We start from the raw sequence: 22,897 nt of genomic DNA, 5'->3' as shown, positions 1-22,897 counted from the left end.
TTCCTCCCCTCCTTCCGAGGGCATTTGAGGGCAGATGAGACCAGGCGCCGGCTGAGAAAGGGCCGGGGGGCATCCCGAGTCAGGGAGCGTGGCAGTGGCCACACGCAAAACCGGGCGGGTGTGTGCGAGTGTGCGTGCCCCTCGCTGCCTGGCGCAGCCCGCAGCTGCTGGGGCAAGCGCCCAGCCAAGCCCAGCCCTGGTGCTTTTTGCTCCGGCGGGCGCTACACGGCTGTTTGCCGGACGGCCGGGTTCCTGCCATCCTCGGTGCATGCTTTTCCGCCCGCCCGCCCGCCTGGCTTCAGGGCTGGGAGCATGGTAAGCGGTAAACGTCCTCCCTTCCGTGCAAAAAAAACCCCGGGGTTTCGCCGCTTCCTTGGCGGGGACGGTGAGGTGCCAGCAGTGATTTGCCGTCGCAGGAGCCCGGCTTGTGTCTGCCTGTTGCCGTTTCTGACAATGGAAATCCCCGCCGTTGCCATAGCACCGGGCACTTGTTGCGAGGGGCTGGGGGGGGAGTTGCTGCATTTCCTCTGATTCACCCCGACCCCCCCCCCGTGTCGGTAGCAGAATGCTGGTCTGCAAAACCTCAGCTATTTCAGCCAAAATAAAGACAAGTTGTAATAACGCAGCTCGTTGTATTTCAGATTTCAGGTACTCAGACTCCACCTTTACCTTCACCTATATTGGAGGCTCCAAAAGGTACTTTTTTTTTACAGTAATGACTCCATTTCCTGCTGGCAGTGAGGTGCAGTAGTTCAATACCATGGCAGGCTTTTTTGTTTTCTTTCCTTTTGCAAGGAGGATCAATAAATCATCTGCCTTTGCGCAAACAAAACTGAGGAGGAAGTGTCGAGGAAGGTGATCCTAGTTGTCAGAGGCTTGTTCCTCCGAGTGCTGCCCTGTGGCGCTTCGCTGTTTCTCTTTTTTTAATTTATATCTAGAATTTCTGCTGTATGTAAACTTAACAGAAACACAGCAAAGGCATCAACATATGAAATATAAAGTTAATTCATCTTAAAAAATGGAAAAAGTTATTATTTTAATAACAAATAGGCCAAATTTCACATCAGCACCTTATTCTCTTGCATTTGAGAGCCATATTTAGTCCCATGACAGATGTGAGACTGCAATTGACCAAATTAAACTACTGAGACATTAAGTGAAATGTCAGTATAGCTTCTAAGGGTAAAAAAATGTTTTATTGAATGGTAGTTTCAATATTATTTCTAAGTGGTTATGAGCTTTTGGTTATAAACTGGATTGTGCATGTACACTTTGTTTTATTATATTTCACCATTTGTTGTGTTTGTCTGTTTTCAAAAGGAAATATATGTAAAAGCTTGAACACACATCCTTTTTGTTTTCCTGGATCTTAGTTACCTTTTATTTAATATGGTATTTATAGTATATGCTAGGTCGTCCTCTTATCTTTTAGCTGAATTTTATTAGACTTGGTAAGATGTCTTGGTTGTTTGGTTTTTTTGTTTGTTTGTTTTTTCTCAGACAGTTCATCTGATATCTTTGGTGATTCTTTTTCTTTACCAGGGTACATCAGGTTAAAGTGTTGTATTCTTTGCAAGTGAACCTTTCAGTGCAGGCAACGCTCCTACAGCCATCAGTTCTCCCCTGTGCATGCTTTGGGGCCTGGCTGCAGGACCAGGCTCCTAGATGGTCCCCAGGCTGTGAGACTGCTCAGAAAAATGCTTTCCCACCTCACTACCCTGCCACTTCCTACTAAAGGAAAAGACAACTTCTATCATTTTCAGTGGAGTAGAATAGTTCAGTTCACCTAGTAGCTGAGAATCAGATGTATTTTCAGGTTGCTTGTAGTATACTCTTTAATTTAGGGTTTTAGTATATGTTTTGTTTTGATCTTGTTTTAAAAGACAATTTTGAAAGGCTTGATACAGTAAAAATTATCTAACAGAAATACTATTTATCATGTAATTAAAACAATCAAATTTGAAAGTTACTTTGCACTGTTTTCTAAACCTAATATTGCAGCAAGAAACCACGAAGTGAAACCTGTCTATTATTTCCATTTTCCAAGCTGAATAAAGTAAAAAGCCTAAGGGCATAACTGATGTACAACAAACTGGTTTATAAATGTTGAAACAAAATGTTGTCACTTCTACAACGAGAGACGGAAGAGGGCCTTACATCCCACAGCCTTGAATTTTAACTGGGGTCAGCATTTGCTTAAGGAAACTGTTGACTGGAAACTAGTCTCAGGATCTTGAAAATTCAAACTGAATTAAAAAATAAAAGTTAGGCTTAGAGAAATTGGTGAAAGTGGGTTGTTACTTAGAGCATACTCAAATTTCACTTTCCTTTTGACATTTTAAGGACATTTAAAAGGCATCCTTTGAGAGAAGGGTTTCATGTTCTTTGCTTGTTTGTATTTTGATTTAGAAAGATGTTTTACGATATTCTTACTATACAGTGGTGTACTGAGTGGCAAGTTTATGGTAGTAAGCTCTCTTGTGAAGTACATAAAATGAAAACCCTAAGCCTTGACCATTAAGGGCCAAACTTTTCTTTCTCACATTGAAGAAGAGTTAGTGGTTTCTTCTTAGAGAAGGTGGTTGCTGAGCAGTGGCTATGCTGTACTGTGTGCAGCATTTGGGCAGGTCTCCAGTACAGGCTCTACAAGGGTCAGCAACAGTGACATGTATGTGGTATCAATTTAGGAGAGCACAAGGCTAAGGATCTTTTTCTTGCATTTGGCCATGATTTTTTTTCCTACTACTGTTGCTGCATCTGTGGACTTCCTGAGTGCTGACCCTATTTTTTTACTATTGCACTCAGGAATTGTCCCTAAATGACAAAACCTCTATTAACTTGTGATCATAGACTTGAGTATCAGCTGATAGACCTAGTCCTGTTACTTCAGATATTTAGCCTGATGACTTTGTTTTTCGAACCAGCAGGAACACAGGCTTTCGAGTAATGGGCAAAGGGGTGGATGTTCCCTGGATGGATGTTCAAACCAAGAAACAGATTTAAATGAGTAAGAGTTGAAATGGTGTGTAAGGAAGATTACAGTACTTTAGCACTCACTAGCCATGCTTGGAACTAAGTCTTTTTCATGCTTTATTTCCTTTAGATGTTCCTTTAGGTCAGTGTGTAGCATGGCTTTGTTTTAGCCATAGTGGTTAGATACAAGAGCAGAGAACTCTGAAAGAAGGCAGTATGTTTTCTGTTTGAGAAGGAGGATTCTTTGTCTTACCCTTGTATAAAGGCAGATTAAAATACTAGCAAGTTAAACATCACTGGGGGTTTTCCTCTGCATACTGTAGTTGCCCCTAGTGCCCATTAAGTCCATTTATCAGTGGTCTTAATTTATAAACTCAGAGCCAGATTCTTAGCAAATCAGTGTAAGTCCATGGAAGTCAGTGTACCAGTATTCTTTCAGTTATGATGAGGACTTAAGATTTCTGTTTGTTCTTTAAACTGTTAAGTTTATCTGTGTGAGATTTTTCTTCTTGGGGCCATCTTCTCTGACTATCTGATTTTTCTCTGTTGCTTGGATTGATTGCACAGCCCTTTCTTACATTAATACTGTTCAAATATTGAGGTGGTACATAACCATGCTGCAGATCAATCTAAATAGATAGGCCTGATCTGGAGCACATTTATCATAGCTTCAGTGGAGTTAACTTGTATTCCCACAGTAAAGTCCTGAACCAAACCCTGAGGGCATGAGTTAGCTTTTGTTCAAGTACAGAGGTTCCAGTGAAACCAACTAAGAACTATTATTTTTTTATTCATTGTATAAACCTGTTCCAACATTTGACCTTTAGGTTGTATTAAGCTATTATTTAAGTACAAACATATTTGAATTGTGTGAATTATCATAAATAATCCTTTACCTGTGTAGTTCAGTTAATCCTTTTGGACTGTATTTCATGTTCAGACTGTACTTTTTTTTTTTTTTAAATGCACTATGTTCACACTTCTAAATTATTAGAGTTGTTTGACACTGCAGAGATGCTTCCTGGTTTGGGAAGGTTGTAATTAGAAATTTATTAGTGAAGCACATCTTTGTGCATAATGTGGTCACTAAATATGGGGCAGATTGTTTATCAATTTAATAATTTTTAATTTAATTGTCAGAAAGTGATAGGTAGGGTGATAGATTTCTTATAAAGTGAGGTGTTCATTTGGGTGCTGTGACTGTGCAAGATTTACTCTTTAACTACATCTGGCAGAATATCAGAAATGGCTGGATTCTTTATGCTTTTTACTGCAGGATCTAAAAAGGATATTACAGTGTGAACATGTTGAGTTTTCTTTTTTTTTTAAAGAATCTAATTTCCTTTTTCCTATTATCTGCCCCTGTATGAAACATTGCTCCTCCAGAAACCCTGTAGACTGAACAGAAATGCTGATCTGTCATCTTTCAAATAGATATGCGTGATGCCCTGAAGTTGTTTTCACTTTATATGTCATTTGACATGGTTTACATAAAAGCAGTGCTTGGTTGTCCTGAAAAAAAGATGTTTCCTTTTTTTTAGTGGTTTTCTCACCCCCTTTTTTTCTGAGGCTAAACAAGGACATCATATCAGTTCTGAAATACCTCTTTATTCAAATAAGTACTTAACTCTCATTGGCAGTGAGTGACAGTGACAATAAGGCTGTGCATGAGAACAGATCTAATACTGCAGCATATTGTAAAGAAACTAGATAAGACCTGTAAGAACTAAACACACAGATTAAATTTGTCAGAAGAATTCCCTCTTGTGTTCTGCTTTCCCTACATGAGCACACTGATTATAATAATGGCAGTTCTGCAGATGCAAGGAAAGTTGAATTTTAGTCTAAAGTAATTGTTTATTTTTTGCTTAAAATAATGACAAATTGTTAACTTACACTCTTTTGATTTTGAATATTTGGCTATTTGTTTTTTATTCAAGGGGTTATACATAGTGCTTAATATTGTAGTATCAGAAATTCTCATGTAAATTGATGAATTAATTCCCACCTCACTGTAGCAGTGAAATATTTCACAGCTGGGGAGCTGTGCCACTGAAAGAGTAACTAAATTGCTTGTGGCTTTCTACAGCTAAAGATGAAAAACACTGTCTGAAGTCCTAGCACATTATGTCCACCAGGTGTTTGAACCACTTGATGATAAATACATACAGATAATGGGTTTTTTCCCCTTTAGTGGTATGCCCTATTGCTACTTACATGAATTTAATAAAACTGTGCCTACATCAGAGATTCCATTTAGTGAATAATTTTGAAATGCTGACATCACTCTGATAATGCTGAAAGTCTTCAATACAAAAAAGTGGTGAAGAAAAATGGTTTCGGGCTAATCAATGTGTGTTTTTATTTGAAAATTTATGTTCAATTTATATATACTGTAGCAAAAAAGGAGAGAGAGAATTGAAAAAAATTTTTACAACTGAAACATAAAAATGTGTCCATCTGAAAATATCAAAATGGAACACTTTCCTGAACATTTTCATTTTTTTTCTTTCCTTTCCAAAATGATCTAGTTTAAGACCAGCCTTTTTTGGATAGGTTAGTTTTAACCTAGCTCCTCTGTCTGGTTCATTGCATGGCAATGTGTTTTCTGGCTATGCAAGGTTTGGGAAGAGAAGGTTGGACTGCTCCTTTTAGAAACAGTGCTGGCTTACATAAGATAAAAGTATCCATGAAAGTATGACTTAAAAATAGGAGAAAACAATTTTTATGGAATCCATTGCTCTGAATGGTTTTAGTTTAGCTGGAACTGTTTTTATACAGGGCTTAGGAAGGGCTGGCACGAGTACAGGTCATCTTCTGTTGCTAATGGTTGCGCTTAACTTTGTGTACAGGTTATTAAATACGTAATTACGTTCCTAAAATCTACCTCTACTACAGTAAGATAGGGATGAAAACTAGATACACAGCTTGTACTTAGCCCTCTGTTTATTGCTATTTCAGAATACTTGGAAGATTGTACATCGTCTTTCAATTTTAACTTTCCTATCAAATAGGGCTTAACATTTTTGCCAGGACAGCACCATTTCCTGGAAGAAAAAACTGTGATACGAGACAGGAATCTAATTTAGATATAACATGGAAAGCATTGTGTTTTTAATTTCTTCATTAAAGATTCTGTAGATGAAGTAATGTTGAATACAGCCTTGGGTACTTTTAAAAAATAGGCAACAGTGAGGGTTTGTGAAAAGCAAAATCAACACCATTCTACTCACAGTCTCATTGACCTTGCCTTTTTTTGATGATCTTGTTTTTGACAGATCCTTCTTGCCTTGCTGTTAGAAAATCAGCAGTGTCTGAAATTAACCCAATCCCCATCAGTGCATCTTGTAAAAATTACATACTTCAGGGATATTATGGACTTGTGGAAATCTCTTTCTAGTCTGGTGAAGTGAGGGACTATCCTCTTTCAGCTGCATACTGTACTGATACTAAGAACAATACCTTCAAATTGTGAACGTCTACCCTTCTGTGAGAAAAATGTGGTTTTAGGCACTTAAATGAATGGCCTAGTTTTCAGAAGTGCTGAACTCCCACACCACATAGTGGTCTCAGTATTACTGTGCATTGCTTAGCACTTTTAAAAAACAACAGGTTCTTTATGCAGGTGTTTTTGTCATACAAATGTATGCACTGCTGTTTGAATGATTCACCAGCACAGAGCTGGGAAGAGTGCTTGAATGTCTTTACAGAAAACGTTTTCAGTAATTTCTTCTTTCTCTGCTTTCATCACATATTTTAACATATTAAGTACCTAAAAATAGACCTGTAGGCTGTCATTGTTAAAGTGTTAATGTGATAAGACAAATACATTTGAAAGTGGAGTTCACTCTGACAAAATTAATTTAGATCACTTTTCTCTGTATTGGGACTAATGACATTTCTGGTTTTTTCCTGTTAGTCTCTAATAATTTCCCATATTTTTGATTGCTCATAAATAAAGAGCTGAAGATACCTGTTGGCATATTTTTTCCATGGATTACTTACTGTGCAGAATATGAATTCTCATTTGAGTCAGAGTCTAATCACTCAGAGTCAAAATACCTACTTTAATAAGCTTCAGCACCTAGAGGGAAAGTAAATTTTAAACTGCTGGGAGAGTTCAGTTTAGTTACAATTAAAACTAAGAAAGGGATGAAATGTGACTAAATCTTTTAAAAAGTCCAATTTATAATTCTGCCTTGGCATTAAATAAATCCCACTTAAGAGGACAGCTCTTAAGAATTAATGTCCTCCTTGCTACAAGAGGGTAGATTTTTACAGATGTTTCATTGAACAGGCCTCATCTGAGGAAAAGTAGCTCCTTTTAACAAGGTAAAATTGACTCATAAAGATAAGCCTACTATCCTGTGCAGCAGTAGCTAGAAAATCTCATTGAAAGACGAGGGACTAAATGTACAGAAATACATCTCCTTCCCCTGACAGCCTTCTGCATGCTCACATAAGATTGCATCCAGCCTGTTTCTATGGGAGGAAGAGCAGGAAACAGCCTTGCCTAAGGACTGGGAACAATTGTAGCTTTTATGAGTCAGACTTCTCCTGGGAGGACCCATTATCTCCAGGGAGCTTTATGTCAGACATTGTGTTCCCCTACTGCAAGGGCTAAACATCATCATACATGCTTTTGGCATTATGTAATCCCGTGGGAGTAAGTCATGGTCTTGCACATGCTCACATAAGGTAACAGGGAGAAAAGAGTCTTGGGTAAAGGTTGGAGTGTGAGCATCTTTCTGTAGCTTACTTCAAGGCAGAGTACCTGTGTGAGCCCTGTAGAAGGCTTTGGCTTCTCCTGGCTGTTGTAGAAGACCATGGCGTGTCCTGGCAATTAGGATTGAGCTGAATCCCTTCGATGAAGTTCTTCTGAGGGAGACTTCTGTGGTGCTCAGTGGGAGCCTGTCTAGAGCAAAGAACTGAGGGCAAAGAGGACGCTCAAAAAAGCTAGCAAGCCCTCCAGACATCTCCCTCCAGCCTTGAGGCATTGATCAGAAATAAAAGGAGCAACCGCATGTCTCCTGTGTAATGAAATGTACTGTTTTCCAAAAGAGAGTGCAAACAATAGTGATATACCATTTGTAAAAAGAAGTATATAATTAAAGAATAAGTTCCTTTCAAACTGTGTAGCATTCTGCATTTTATCTCATATATTAGAGGTTGCCATCTTGAAATCTTGTTGCTTTAAATGAATGTTCCATTTTATGTTTATAGATAAAATTTTTTCATATTTTAAGAGCAAAGCTAGAAGGCAGGATAACTTTGCACCGTTCAACTGTTTTGTTTCTACCCAATAAGGTATTATTTGTGATAGACAGCATTTGCTCTCAAGTAGAAAAAAATAGCCTATGGGTTAGAGATGGTATTCCAGGTCACTAGCTTTTCTGCAAATGATAGAATATTTAATTTTAGGTTTTTTTGTGGTTTTGCTCATTCTTTTTCCTTAATGTTGAAAAATCCATCTTTGATGGGGAGTTCTCGCCCTGTAATGATCATACATACAGCAAGATATGAAAATAATTAGGATGCTCTTCTGTCAGAGTAGGACCTGGGGTTGATAAAGGTGTCAAAACCAGGAAGCACTTCATTGTCATAAAAGTACTTGCTGACAGTCAACTGCTTGATCTCAACTACAGCTGTATAAATCTGGAGTAATTCCACTGATGTGATGGGGCTCACTTGGGTCCTCAGCAATACTGATGAATTTTTGATTTGGCCCTGACTACTCCTAGTGAATGGCAATCCAGGTGATTTTTTTCACCTGGGGGGAGTTACGAAGACCAGAGTTCTGTTTTCTGCCATCTTTGCAGATGTATTCTCATTTTGAGTACTTTCCTGGATGGTGGGAGAGCTGCAATTTATCCAAGGAAAAAAGCTTGCTTTCATGCATTCTTATCAAGTCGCTGGTGTTGCAGAGGGCACAGATAGAAGGCCAATTGTCAAAACCATGCTTTTCTTCCTGTGTCTTTTTAGCCTTAGCATCTGAAAACCTGGTTGTCACAGAGTCTCTTTTAAGAACATAATTTGCTAGGCCACATGAAAACCTCTTTACCTGTCACTCACTCAGAATCAGTATTAAGCTGAGTCCCAAAATGGTTTCAGAGCTTTTTGTAGATATAACCATTAAATGAAATAGAAATGGTGATTTCTTCAAGAAGATTATTCTGTGAAAACACCTAAAAAGATTAACTTAACTTTGTCCTGATTAAAACTGTGTGAAATCTGGTCATTTCAATATATATTTGTACAAAACAGTGGGAACATAAAAAACCAAAAGAGTTTTACAGTACTTCAGATCAAAAAATATAACCTTCAAGTATTAAAAACTTCTGGAAAACATATATTTGGTTAATGCCTTAGTATGGCAGTTATGGACACTATCAACAGCCTTCCCTTATAGACAGGGAATTATATAAATTAAGGTTGTCTACTGGCTTAATACGGTTCTATGAATATTTGTCCTGGGTTCGGCTGAGATAGAGTTAATTTTCACAAGAAGCTGGGAGGGGGCACAGCCAGGACCGCTGACCCAAACTAGCCAAGGGGATATTCCATACCATATGACATCATGCTGGGGGAGCTGGTGGAGCTGGCCCGCAGGGAGGAGGGATCGCAGCTGAGAATAGACTGGCCATTGGGTTCCAGGTGGTGAGCAATTGCATTGTGCATCGCTTGCTTCGTATATTCTATTATTATTATTATTACTATTATTATTATTACTTTTTCTTGTGTTGTCCTATTAAACTGTCCTTATCTCAACCCACGAGTCTTTACCTTTTTCTTCCTGATTCTCCTCCCCATCCCACCGGAGCGGTGTGGGGAGGAGTGAGCGAGCAGCTGCGTGGTGCTTTGTTACCAGCTGGGCTTAAACCACGACAGTCTTTTTTGGCGCCCGACGTGGGGCTCGAAGGGTTGAGATAACGACAGATCTGGCCAGAGCGTGTTAAAACAAATTTGTTATATGCATTTCTTATATTAGTTAAATAGTCACTGGTCACAATGTTGGTTCATTTGTTCACATGGTGGCATTCTGTAAGTTCTTATATGCTCTATGTATTCCCCGCGGTGATGTTTATCACCTCTGGGAGAGGGATCAGGACTACCATTTTGCTGTACTGGGTAATGTCGACTTATGAAATGATTACATCACTGGTCATGAGGTTAAGCCGGTATTTGTATGCAGCATTGTTGTCATGACCGTACCTTGGGCACCTTCTATCGGAATTTATTAGTAATTGCACCCAATCTATGGGGAAGACAGGAGGGGATACTTTCTCCCGCTCTTTCACCTCCCCTTTCTCCTTCCGGCTTATTACAACAGCTTTTGAGAATTTTGAATATCCTTGGGATGTTCAAGCCAGCATGCTGTTAGTGCTATGTCTCCTGAATGTGTTTCAGGTCTTGTTTAGGGTTACATAATTTTTTCTTAAGAATACCACCCAGAGATCTGCCCCAAGGCTGGATAGTCATGGGTGGCATGGCATGTGGGAGAATATAGGCAGGTATCTAGAAAACTTCTCACCTCCAGTGGTTTGGAACTTTACTCCCAAACAACTACAGGACCCTGATAAAGTGATAGAATATTTGAAAGGAAAATGCTGTGGCTAATGCCAAAGAGGCACAATTTATCGCACTGTGCTGGGCCTTGGCCAGTATCTATTAAACACTGCTTGATATTATGCAGCACCCTCAGGGGGAAGGGAGGGAAAACAGAGCGACAGGCTCTGTGGCTACTCAAACCCCCACGACAGGCACTGCAGCTGAACCAGAGAACCAACCTGTGCCAGTATCAGTCGCCCCCATATGGAAGAAGAAATACACAGAAAAAATCAGTTCGCTTAGCGAGGGATGAAGGTGAACCAGGGTCATCACGAGAACAGGAGGAAGAGGCAGAACCAGAGATAATCACCCGATCCCTATCCCTGAGTGAGCTGCGAGATATGCAAAAGGACTTCAGCCGCCATCCAGGTGAGTGCATTGTTACCTGGCTGCTCCGATGCTGGGATAATGGGGCCAGTAGCTTGGAATTAGAGGGTAAGGAAGCCAAGCAGCTGGGATCCCTGTCTAGGGAAAGGGGCATTGACAAGGCAATTAGAAAAAAGACACAAGCCCTCAGCCTCTGGAGGCGACTTCTGTCAGGTGTGAAGGAAAGGTACCCCTTCAAGGAAAATGTCATATGTCAATCAGGCAAGTGGACCACCATGGAATATCTGAGGGAATTAGCTGTGCTGGAGGTGATTTATAATGATCCGAATAACGAGCAGTTACCCACAGATCCAGATGAAGTCCAATGCACACAACTCATATGGCAGAAGTTTCTACAAAGTGCACCACCGTCGTATGCCAACTCATTGGCAGTACTGTTCTGGAAAGAAGGCAAGGGGCAAACGGTGGATGAACTAGCTGTCCAACTCCGGCAATACAAAGGAAGTCTCTCTTCCTCCCTACGGGCCTGTGTCTCAGCTGTGGAGAAACTGCCAGACATGCTAGCCGAGAAACTGTCCTGAGAGTTCCAGTGATTCAAGGATAAGTTTTGCCCCCCACCTGTACAGGCCCATATCTCAGCTATTAGGAGTAAGCCTTCCTCTGCTCAGTAGAGAGGAGATAGAAGGTACACACCACGGGATACCCTGTGGTTTTAACTGCGTGACCATGGAGAGGACATGAGGGAGTGAGATGGAAAACCTACCTTGAACCTAGAGGCACAGATATGTGAGTTGCAAGAAAAAGCAATCAGAAAAGAGGATTCTTCCTGGAAAAATGCCGCTCCAGTTTCCAGTGGGCAGTTCCCCAGACAGACTAGAAGGGCTGATCTCACTTCTGATCCTCTTGAAGGCACTTCTGATTCATATTTACAAAATGTGAGCATTGAATACTCTGAGCAGGATTAGAGGGGCCCTGCCTCCAGCCAGGTGGAGGAAAGGGACAATCAGGTTTATTGGACTGTGTGGATTCGATGGCCTGGCACATCAGGCCCTAGTAGACACCGGTTCACAATGTACTCTAATGCCATCAAGCTATAAGGGGGCAGAACCCATCTGTATTGCTGGTGTGACAGGGGGATCCCAAGAGTTAACTGTATTGGAAGCTGAAGTAAGCCTAACTGGGAATGAATGGCAGAAACACCCCATTGTGACTGGTCCAGAGGCTCCGTGCATCCTTGGCATAGACTGTCTCAGGAGAAGGTATTTAAAGGACCCAAAGGGGTATCAGCGGGCCTTTGGTATAGCTGCCTTGGAGACGGAGGAAATATTGAACAGCTGTCTGCCTTGCCTGGTGACTCGGAGGACCCTTTGACTGTGGGGTTGCTGAGGGTTGAAGAACAAGTGCCAATTGCTACCACAACGGTGCACCAGCGGCAATATCGCACCAACTGAGACTCTCTGATTCCCATCCGTAAGCTGATTCATCAACTGGAGAGCCAAGGAGTGATCATCAAAACTCGCTCACCCTTTAATAGTCCCATATGGCCAGTGTGAAAGTCTAATGGGGAGTGGAGACAAACAGTTGACTATCGTGGCCTGAATGAAGTTACGCCACTGCTGAGTGCTGCCATTCTAGATATGCTAGAACTTCAATATGTACTGGAATCAAAGGCAGCCAAGTGGTATGCCACAATTAATATTGCTAATGTGTTTTTCTCAATCCCTCTGGCAGCAGAGTGCAGGCCACAGAGTTTGCTTTCACTTGAAAGGGCGTCCAGTACACCTGGAATCGACTGCCCCAGGGGTGGAAACACAGCCTCACCATTTGCCATGGACTGATCCAGACTGCACTGGAGAAGGGTGAAGCTTCAGAACACCTACAATATATTGATGACATCATTGTATGGGGCAACACAGCAGAAGCTTTTGAGAAGGGGAAGAAAATAGTTCAAATCCTTCTGGAAGCCTGTTTTGCCATAAAAGTAAGTAAGGTCAAAGGGACCTGCACAGGAGATCCAGTTTTTAGGAATAAAATGGCAAATGGACGTTGTCAGATCCCAATGGATGTGATCAACAAAATAGCAGCTATGTCTCCACTGACTAATAAAAAGGAAACACAGGCCGCCTTAGGTGTCGTGGGTTTTTGGAGAATGCATATCCTAAATTACAGTCTGATTGTAAGCCCCCTCTATCAAGTGACCTGGAAGAAGAATGATTTTAAATGGGGCCCTGAGCAACAACAAGCCTTTGAACAAATTAAATGGGAGATTGTTCATGCAGTAGCCCTTGGGCTAGTCCGGGCAGGACAAGATGTTAAAAATGTGCTCTATACTGCAGCTGGGGAGAATGGCCCTACCTGGAGTCTCTGGCAGAAAGCACCCCAGAAAGAATTGAGTCAGACAACGGGACTCATTTCCGAAACAACCTCATAGACACCTGGGCCAAAGAGCATGGCATTGAGTGGGTGTATCACATCCCCTATCATGCACCAGCCTCTGGGAAAATTGAAAGATACAATGGACTGCTAAAAACTACACTGAGAGCAATGGGGGGTGGGACCTTCAAACATTGGGATACACATTTAGCAAAAGCCACCTGGTTAGTCAACACCAGAGGATCTGCCAATCGGGGTGGCCCTGCCCAGTCAGAATTTTTACGTACTGTAGAAGGGGATAAAGTCCCTGTAGTGCACACAAAAAATATGTTAGGGAAAACAGTCTGAGTTACTCCTGCCTCAGGAAAAGGCAAACCCACTTGTGGGATTGCTTTTGCTCAAGGACCTGGGTGCACTTGGTGGGTGATCCAAAGGGATAGGGAAGTCCGATGTGTGCCTTAAGGGGATTTGATTTTGCATGAGAATAGCCAATGAATTAAGTTGTATGATGTTAATTGCTAAATAAACTTGCCATTGTATGTCATCACTACTACAGTTGCTATATGCCATAGCAATAGTATTACAGTAAGAATCACCCAGATTAATGAAGAATGAACTCTGATGAAACCGAGCAAAGTGCAGCGGTGGTGGAACTTGAACTGGCTTCAGCAACTAGCACCCAGCAACTTCCTCAAGATTGACATCTTCAACCTGCAGACCGTGCACGTGGGCTGCACCAAATACACCAGCCGCGAGCTCCGGATGCAGCATTCAACAATTCAACACCACACACCATCTTTCCTGCCCTGAAAGACTGTTACAACAGATGGAGCCCTAAAGTCATGGATTAAATGAACTCAACGGACATGTTAGAGGGATGGCCCGTAGACCAAGGGAATGATATCTCTGTGTGTGTATATATATATAATCTCTCTCAAAGGCAGCGAAAGTGGTGGTGATTAATTGGAAAGTGTAGGATCTGGGCATGACGTAGATGGTATAGAATAAGGGGTGGATAATGTCCTGGGTTTGGCTGGGATAGTGTTAATTTTCACAAGAAGCTGGGAGGGGGCACAGCCAGGACAGCTGACCTGAACTAGCCAAGGGGATATTCTATACCATATGATGTCATGCTCAGTATATAACTGGGGGAGCTGGTGGTGGGGATGAGGGATCAAGGCTCAGGAACAGGCTGAGCATCGGGTTCCGGGTAGTGAGCATTTGCATTGTGCATCACTTGCTTCATATATTCTTTTATTATTATTGTTGTTGTTTTTATTATTATTTCTTCTCTCCTTGTGTTGTCCTGTTAGACTGTCCTTATCTCAACCCACGAGTCTTTACCTTTTTCTTCCGATTCTCCTCCCCATCCCACCATGGGGGGAGGAGTGAGCAAGCGGCCACGTGGTGCTTAGTTGCTGGCTGGGCCTAAATCATGACAATATTACATGAAATCTTTCATACATGGTTGTAGCTCTAATGGAGTTACAGCTGAAAACTGAGCTTGTTAGTATTATTTTCATTAACATTGACCATGTGAGATGGTCAATGTCATGGTCAATAGCGTTTTGAGAGAAGAATAAATGGTCAGGGGACTATACATTAATTAAACTTGTGAGGGATTTTACGTAATCTGAGATTTCTGTCAGGATTCTCCAACATGTAGCATGCCATGTTTATGTTCCTGATACAAGCATATGTTCACGTTGATGACAGGAAGTGGGGTCACTGAACTTTCAGCTTTCATTTTTTCATAACCAGCTACTTCACAGTTACACTAATAAAATGGCAAATGATCCTGCAGAGGTGTCTTGAGAAACACCATGGTAAAAGCATTCATCTTTAAGAATAAAATCTAAGAACTTTATTTTCCGTTGAAAGTGAAGATGGATGAACATACCAAGCAAGTGCCAGTTTACTAGTAAGAATGCAGTGGGGCATTTGCATCAGAGAAACTTATACTTGTTGGCCTTTTGAACCATTCTTTAAGTATCTTTGGAATGAAATTTATTCATTCCTTATAGCACTTGTCTCACAACACGTATTGGCCCTGTATCTGGTTTCCTGTGCATTGGAGCTGCCAGTGTGGGGACCCAGCTCCCGGGAGGACTGGCAGGCTGCCAAGAAGAGGCTTTGCAAAGCCTCAGCAAATAAAGAGGGAATGTCCTGAGGTGCCTGGTAGGAAAAGCTGCCAGGCTTGTGTTGGGACATGCACTCAGGGAATTTAAGTATTTGCTTCCTGTCCAGAGTCTTGAAGTGTTAAGTATCTACACTAGCCCTTTTGTTCTGAAATACGGCTAAATATTTTGTGGCAGTGGTTCCCTTTCCTTGCATAGTGTATGATCTGGTTTGAGAGTGCGTTCCTGCTCTAGTCCCCAGGGTAAAGATATCAGGATGTTCAACTGTGAGACTCCACAGTACTTCCAGCCCCACAATTAGGCTGCTCTGGCCTGAAAACAGAGCTGGAGCCACTGGAGGAACCCAGCGCCTAAAAGTTTCTTAAAACCTCTGCATTGTCCAGGCCCCTTCTCATTTGACATTTAGCTGTGGAGGTTTCTAAAATTTGGTCTCACAATCCCTAAATCTTTTTGTATGCCTGTGACTGTGTAAGACTGCTTGGATGCAGGCTCTGGAGCAGAAATGTAGGTGCTTAGGAGACATGGCTGGTTAGGAACGGAGATGTCAAAAGACTTTTTAATGAGCATTCAATCTTCTGTCAGCCAATGAGTTCCTTTTGTGAAGTGAAACTCATCTGATGTCAGTTGATATAGCTTCATGTATTTTTCAATGGAATTTTGCTCTAAATCCATCTTTTAATACAAAGCAGTTGTGAGATTCTTGCCTCACTGTGGTGTTTCGAGTAAAATGACAGTTGCAGCTCCAGCGTACTGTCTGTGTGAGATTCAGGAGCCACTGAACTGTGAAGGATACATCAAGCCCTTGACATCTAGGATATATTTCATCAGTAAAGAAAAATAACAGATTATTTTTTTCACTGATAAAGTCTGTGTAATCTGATCCCCAAATAAATATATTTCATTCTTACAACTTAACCTCAAGCTGCCTTGGTGCAACATGGTTTATAACCAGTTTCTGCTCTCACGTGTTCTCCTTCTCATATGTTTTTTTTTAAAAAGGTTAGAGATAATGGAGGAGAAGGTCTAGATTAAATTATCTTTCACAGATGGCTATTGCATTGATGAAACAATGTAATCCAATCATGAGCTTATGAACCCAAGGATCTGTACTGTATGAATGTGTATGCTTGCATTCAGATATTTGAAATCATGTTTAAGGTGTTATTTAATGGCATAGGGGGGAGGGTGACATATAGTTGCAGCAGCATGGACATCTGTGGATTTCAACAATTAGGAATGCTGTTAGGTCAATTTTAAAGCAATATGATTATGCAAATCTTGCCCTAATGTAGCTTTGGTGTATGTCTCGCAACTAAATGGATGCTGTTGTCACGTTTTGTTATGAAGTTTTCAAATGTAAAGGTTTAGTGACATCAGAGGATGTAACTGGCTTCACTGGAATGCTTTGGGACATTGCAGGAATAATGCTTTCTCACTGTCCCATGTCCAGCTTCATGCCTTCCAGTAGATACACAGATTGAAAATCCAACTTGGGCCATAGCTCAGCCTATATACACAAAACCAGTCCTCAGCTGGGCCTTACTCCAGTCAGAATCAGAATGGGTGTAGAGAAGGGTATGACAAGGAGACAGTGGTGGAGTAAGTGGGGGAGAATGGGGAGCAGAAGATGGCTGGATACTGATAGAAAGGACAGAGGGAGTGACAAGGAGATACACACGTACATTGGAAGGGGAAATAGAAAGACACGTGTAAGAGCTTGAGTCAGAGAGAAAATGCCACTGATAAGAGCATGTGAGGAAGGATTGTGTCCAGAAAAAAAAGAAACCCTCTTGAGAAAAAAGGAGAGGATTTTAAAATGTGTTATATTCTAAAGAAATGTACCATTCCACATCAAAATGATTAAAATAGGCAAGGAATAGGAGTAAAGGGAAAAATACATTTTGTTGCTGTATTTACAGGGACAAAACAGGCTACAGAAAAATAAAATAGAGCAAAAATCCTCAGAACAAGCATTTTTGTTTCAGGCAAACAAATTAAAACTGTGTTAAATATAGAATAGCTTTTGGATGTATATGGCCTAGGTTTCTTATTAAAATACTTTTTGGCTGGAGTCTGAAAACTAAATACTTGCATACTTGTATGCATAAAGATGAAGGAGAAGTTTGTAAAATCTGTCTAATTGTCAATGGGATTTTAAATATGGATTGCAATCCCGATTCACATAAATTTACCTGTATAAAGAGGTTACAGAAGGGGATGCTCAGGTAAGGATTCAGAATGAAGTCTGCAGAAGTATGTGGGGACTGTGGTAGGTAGAGTTACTGACAGGAGCTGAAGTGAGGTATGGGTCTGTTGCTGGTACTAATATGCATATTTTAAAAGCAGCTCATGGTATTCCAAAAGTAAAGACCTGAGACAAGACTGGGCATCATTTAAAAGGTAATATCCTTGATGCTTTTCAAAGTTCCTTTTAAAGTGGAGATGTACAGTATTGCTGGGACCTACATGAGTTAAAATGGAGAAGAGAGATAAGAAAAGTGGATCTGGATGGATTTGAAGATTTACAGAAATGTTTTAATTTGGAGACATTCGTATTGCTACAAGAAATCAAAGTTCACAGCATATACTGTTATGACCTGTCTCCTACCATTGTACCTGTTGTGGGTTAACCCCGGTGGGCAGCTCAGCCCTACACAGCTGCTCACTCACTCCCCCCCAGTGGGAGTCCAGCTGTCCCAACTGTGTCCTCTCCCAACTTCTTGTGCACCCCTAGCCTACTCGCTGTCAGGGTAGTCTGAGAAGCAGAAGAGGCCTTGATGCTGTGTAAACACTGCTCAGCAGTAACTAAAATATCCCTGTGTTATCAACACTGTTCTGGTCACAAATCCAAAACACAGCACCATACAAGTTGCTATGAAGAAAATTAACTGTATCCCAGCCAAAACCAGTACAGTACTGTACTTTCATACTGATAATTCAAGAAATATCTAACACATAAACTAAGAGGATGTGTGTCAATCTGCACTGACACTGGCATTTATGGGAATTTTTCCCCCTACAGGAAGAAGGAAATAAGTTGCTAATTATTTTGCAGCTCAGCAAGTCCCTTTCTCCCCTTACTAATGACATTTAAATTGTAAACAATTTCCTTTGAAATTAATAATGTTTGATGGAAGTATAACCAAGCAAAAAAAGAATAAACTCATTCTCTTTTAATATTTTTGTATGCTTCCTTTCCCACATCTCAGACTGTAGATAATTTTGATCCTAAATTGTAAGAATTCCTACCTACCTGGATTTGCATAAAATCCATAATGTTTTAAAGTGTAATTGAAGCATGCATGCTAAACAAATATTTGTATATGTTCCTAAGATTGCTTTAATTTATATATCTTGTGTTTCATATAGGTGTAGCCACTAAATCTGTATGAAACAAAGGTTGTCTTTGGTGAACTGAGTCACCAGGGCACTTTTCTGGATTCAGGAAAATTAAGTCAGGTCAGGATAGCATTCTGCATTTTATTATTCAGAGGATTTATTTGCCTGACCAAAAGCTATTTTGCCTCCACTGATTCACTTTTAAATAAACCTTTGAGCACTTCTGTTCAACAGACATGGAAAAAAGTATGTCTGAGGGAGAATCTGATTTAATTCAGATCTTCCTTTTAATTTAAGACTTCTGGTAGCAATGGGAACTCAGGGATATTCAGTGGACCTGAAAGAAAGATGAATGACATTTTAGTGCTGTCATGTATTTAATCCATCAGTGCTAAGACACTTCAAAATTAAAATATATGGTCCCATTATCTGTTCCTTACTGTATATATTTCTTAAAGAAGAGTGTCTGGTGTGCACCCTTATAGCAGCTCAGGGTTAGAGCCAGTCATCTGTGTACTCTCTGGAGGCAGTGGTGGGAACGTCAGCCCCCTGGATCCCATTCTTTGAAGAGTTTCCTCTTTTTGAGAGAGGAATAAGATTTATGTAAATGGATGCTGCCAATGCTGTTTCTTAACAGCCTCCCTTCCAAAGCATTTCATTAAGATTTGCTGCTGAAACTGCACGACCACTGAGGTCTGTAGGTAATCACATTTGCAGGCAGAGCAGGAGCTCTGTGTTTCTGCCATGCAGAACTGCTGTATCTGAATGGTGGGATGTACTGGTCATGCTCCTAGTCTACTCTTTGCTGTTTTGCATAGGAAGCCCATACGTATAACCAAATGTTTTGAGTTTGTGTGGTGGGGTTTTGGTAGCAGGGGAGGGGCTGCAGGGGTGGCTCCTGTGAGAAGCTGCTAGAAGCTCCCCCGGCTCCAAGTCGGACCCGCCTCTGGCCCAGGCCGACCCAATCAGTGACGGTGGTGGCGCCTCTGGGAGAACAGATTTCAGAAGGGGAACCTGCAGTGGAGGGGGAGATTGGAATGTGAGAGGAACCCCTCTGCAGATACCGAGGGCAGTGAAAAAGGAGAGGGAGGAGGTGTGCCGGAGGAGGGGATGCCCCTGCAGCCCGTGGTGAGATGGCAGGCTGTCCCCCTGCAGCCCATGGAGGTGAATGGTAGAGCAGATGCCCACCTGCAGCCCGGGGAGGACCCTCCACACCAGAGCAGTTGGATGCCCCCGAAGATGGCCGTGACTCCATGGGAAAGCCCACGCTGGAGCAGTCTGTGACTGAAGATCTGCCCGTGGGAAGGACCCACGCCAGGGAAGTTCGGGAAGAACTGCAGCCCGCGGAAAGGACTCACGATGGAGAAGTTCGTGAAGGACTGTCTCCTGTGGGAGGGACCCTGTAAGAGACTGAATTGTTATCTTGAACCATTTGCCTCAAAGATTGTTAGGTGTGAGGGACTGGGCTGTCATCAAGAAACTGTGAACTGCTCATCTTGAGCCCTTTGTCTCTGAGATGGCCTGTTTAAGCAGGACACTCCTCTGTCCATAAGGACGATTACCAGGCCATTGAGGCATCCAGGGGAGGAAACTGGGCTGGAGCTGATAAGATACTGGTTTCTGGATAAATGAAACCTGCAGCGCATGACATCATCGAAATATGCCCTATAAAAACCCATAGAGACAAGCTGTGGGAGCCTTTTCTTCCTCACCAAAGAATTGAAGATTAAGGACCGACGGGACGCCGCTGGATCCGTGGTGGTGACGATCCTTGCAACTCTATCCCGACTGCTTGCTTAATTTCTACCTTTTCTTCCATTCTATCCTATCGCCACCATTTTCCACTTTTGATACTTTTGATAATAAAAACTCTTTTGACTATACGGCATTGGACCTCGTTTGTGTCTTAATCTTGCTCTTGGGATCATATCGAAACCTTCCCCGACGTTGGATCGGGACATTTAAATTGGCGTCACGGACAGGATCCCTTGAGACGAGAGTGCCGTACTTTTTCCCTGCTTTAATACGTGAGACCTCTCAGGAACGTAAGGGGGGCAGGCTTGTGGTGTTTGAAACTTTACGTGCTGCCTTCCTGAGACGACTGCTTCCCCGCTTTTTATAAGATGAGTGATAGCAAAATTGCCCGTTTGGGGAAAGAAGCTTTGTTTGATTTTTTAGAAAAACATAAAGCGTGACCCTCTGTGCTTGGGATAGACTGGGCTCGGGGAAATTGGTATAATCTGCAGAGCGTTGTTGATCGGATGGTCGCTTTACAGAAAGATGCTAAAGTGCGGTCACAGAAAGGAAAAGCAATTGTCTGTGAATAAACATACCTACTTTACAATCTCACTGATTGTGGAGTCCGTTTCCGCACGTCACCGTTCTCGGTGCCAGTCTGGCCGCAGCAGTGGAGGATAGGGATTGCCACCTCACTGCAGAATCTCAAATTATTGAATCCCTCCAAAATCTTGTTCAGTCCCTTATGGGACAAGTGGCGGGATTAAAAGCACAACTTGAAGCAGAAAAGAACCAAGTGAAACATTTGCAAATTGCTCTTAAGGAGCAGCTCCTTGCAGGTACTGTCCGTGAGGAAATTCCTCCAAGATCAGAAATTGGATACCCCTTTAAGGACCTGCAGGCAGCAAAAGAGAGAGTGGAGAAGTTAGAGCTGCCTTCATTGCGACCTGTAGTCAAAACTGAATATACTTATGATGATGAGCAGGACCAGTTCCCCCAAGTTACAACTAAAGAGGTCCCCTATACTGCCACTGAGTTGGCAAAACTAAAAAAGGAATTTGGCCGAACCCCTAAGGAGTCAAAAACGGAGTATGTGTGGAGAGTATCATTGTCGGGGGGGACCAGATTCTGTTAAGTGAAAAGGAGGCGGAAGGGTATTGGGGACCGGGAGTGTTTTTAACTACTGGGAATCACCGTGCCCCCTGGTCTTTAACCCAACGGGCAGCCTATTGGGCGGGAGGTTTGAACCCCTTGGAGAGGGGAGATCCCCTCGCGATTACGGGGACTGTTGATCAATTAGTGGAGAGTGTGCAAAAGGCAGCTTGTCTGCAGATGATGTATGATCGAAAATTGGAGCCTAGGCAGGAGTCCCCGATGATGATGTTGGTGGATCCTGAGCGAATGACTCCCCTTATATGGGGACTCCCATGTTCCCTGAAACCAATTGGTATACAATTACAAGGAAAGATACAGGCGATGCCCCAGGGCGAGAGTGTTGGGGCTGCTTCAGGAGGATTCATGCCTGATCAGCACCGCCGCCCCCCAGATAAGAAAATTTGGACTTGGGGAGAAGTGGCCCAGGAATTAATTAATTACGGGCGCAAATATGGTCCTGTTAACCCTCCAGCCACCAAAACAGACTCCAGGGGCTTGAGGCGGACTGAAGTAAAAATAGTTCCGTGCCCTGGGAGTGATAAGAGAACACCCCTTGCTAAACCGCCGGGGGGGAGAGATATCCCGAACAAACGTAATATACTGTGGGCGCGGGGATACCAGAAGGGGATCCCGCGTGGCTTAATGGACGGGATGCCAACAGACAAATTGGAAAAATTGGTAACAGCGTGGCCTGATAAACCAGTAAACAGAAAAGTGGATTTTGAGAATACTACCCTGAGCACACCTTCCCTGATTGATTTATCAGAAACAAATGCCACCCAAGAGCCGGCGGGAAACTAGATCCTTCGCCTTCCAGTGGTGAGCGGGGGGGCGAAGGTTGGATGTATATTAGACAGCTCACTGAAAACGGCCAGGGTGATTTACTAATTACAGGCATTGTGGGACCAAGACAAGTCCCAGTCACCTTTTTGGTAGATACCGGAGCTCAGATTTCAGCTATTAAAACCAAAGATGCTGCTAATTGCGGAATTACACCCTCCAAACAGCGGCTTTTTGTGGCAGATGCGTTCGGCATTGTTCAGCCACAGGCATTAGCAATGGTCAGCCTGCGTTTGCCAGGAGAAGATAGTGCCACTACAGTGACAATGGTTGTGGGGGAGTTTCCACTTAACCTTTTAGGACTCGATGTTTTAAAAGGAAAAACCTGGATTGATAACAAAAGGAGGCAGTGGTCGTTTGGCTCTCCCACAATAGATATTCGGCTGTTAAAAGCCGCGCCGCTGCTT

At 42.2% G+C, this 22,897-nt stretch overlaps 2 protein-coding genes across 3 annotated transcripts in view; one reads left to right on the top strand and one right to left on the bottom strand.

The window, feature by feature from the left end:
* Positions 1-22,897, top strand: part of LOC121232837 (protein mono-ADP-ribosyltransferase PARP8-like) — a 155,608-nt gene that overhangs the window by 1,253 nt on the left and 131,458 nt on the right. For both annotated transcript variants that reach the window (XM_041121289.1, XM_041121288.1), the window contains exon 2: positions 642-696. In XM_041121289.1, the coding sequence (XP_040977223.1) occupies positions 642-696 (55 nt within the window). The remainder of the gene's footprint in view (positions 1-641; positions 697-22,897) is intronic.
* LOC121232838 (ubiquilin-1-like) overlaps positions 1-22,897 on the bottom strand; it is a 1,092,736-nt gene that overhangs the window by 967,865 nt on the left and 101,974 nt on the right. The window lies entirely within an intron of this gene.

This window comes from Aquila chrysaetos, chromosome W, assembly GCF_900496995.4.
Source record: "Aquila chrysaetos chrysaetos chromosome W, bAquChr1.4, whole genome shotgun sequence".
NCBI lineage: Eukaryota > Metazoa > Chordata > Aves > Accipitriformes > Accipitridae > Aquila > Aquila chrysaetos.
Note: the sequence above shows the minus strand (reverse complement) of the source record. Positions and strands in the feature narration are given on the sequence as shown.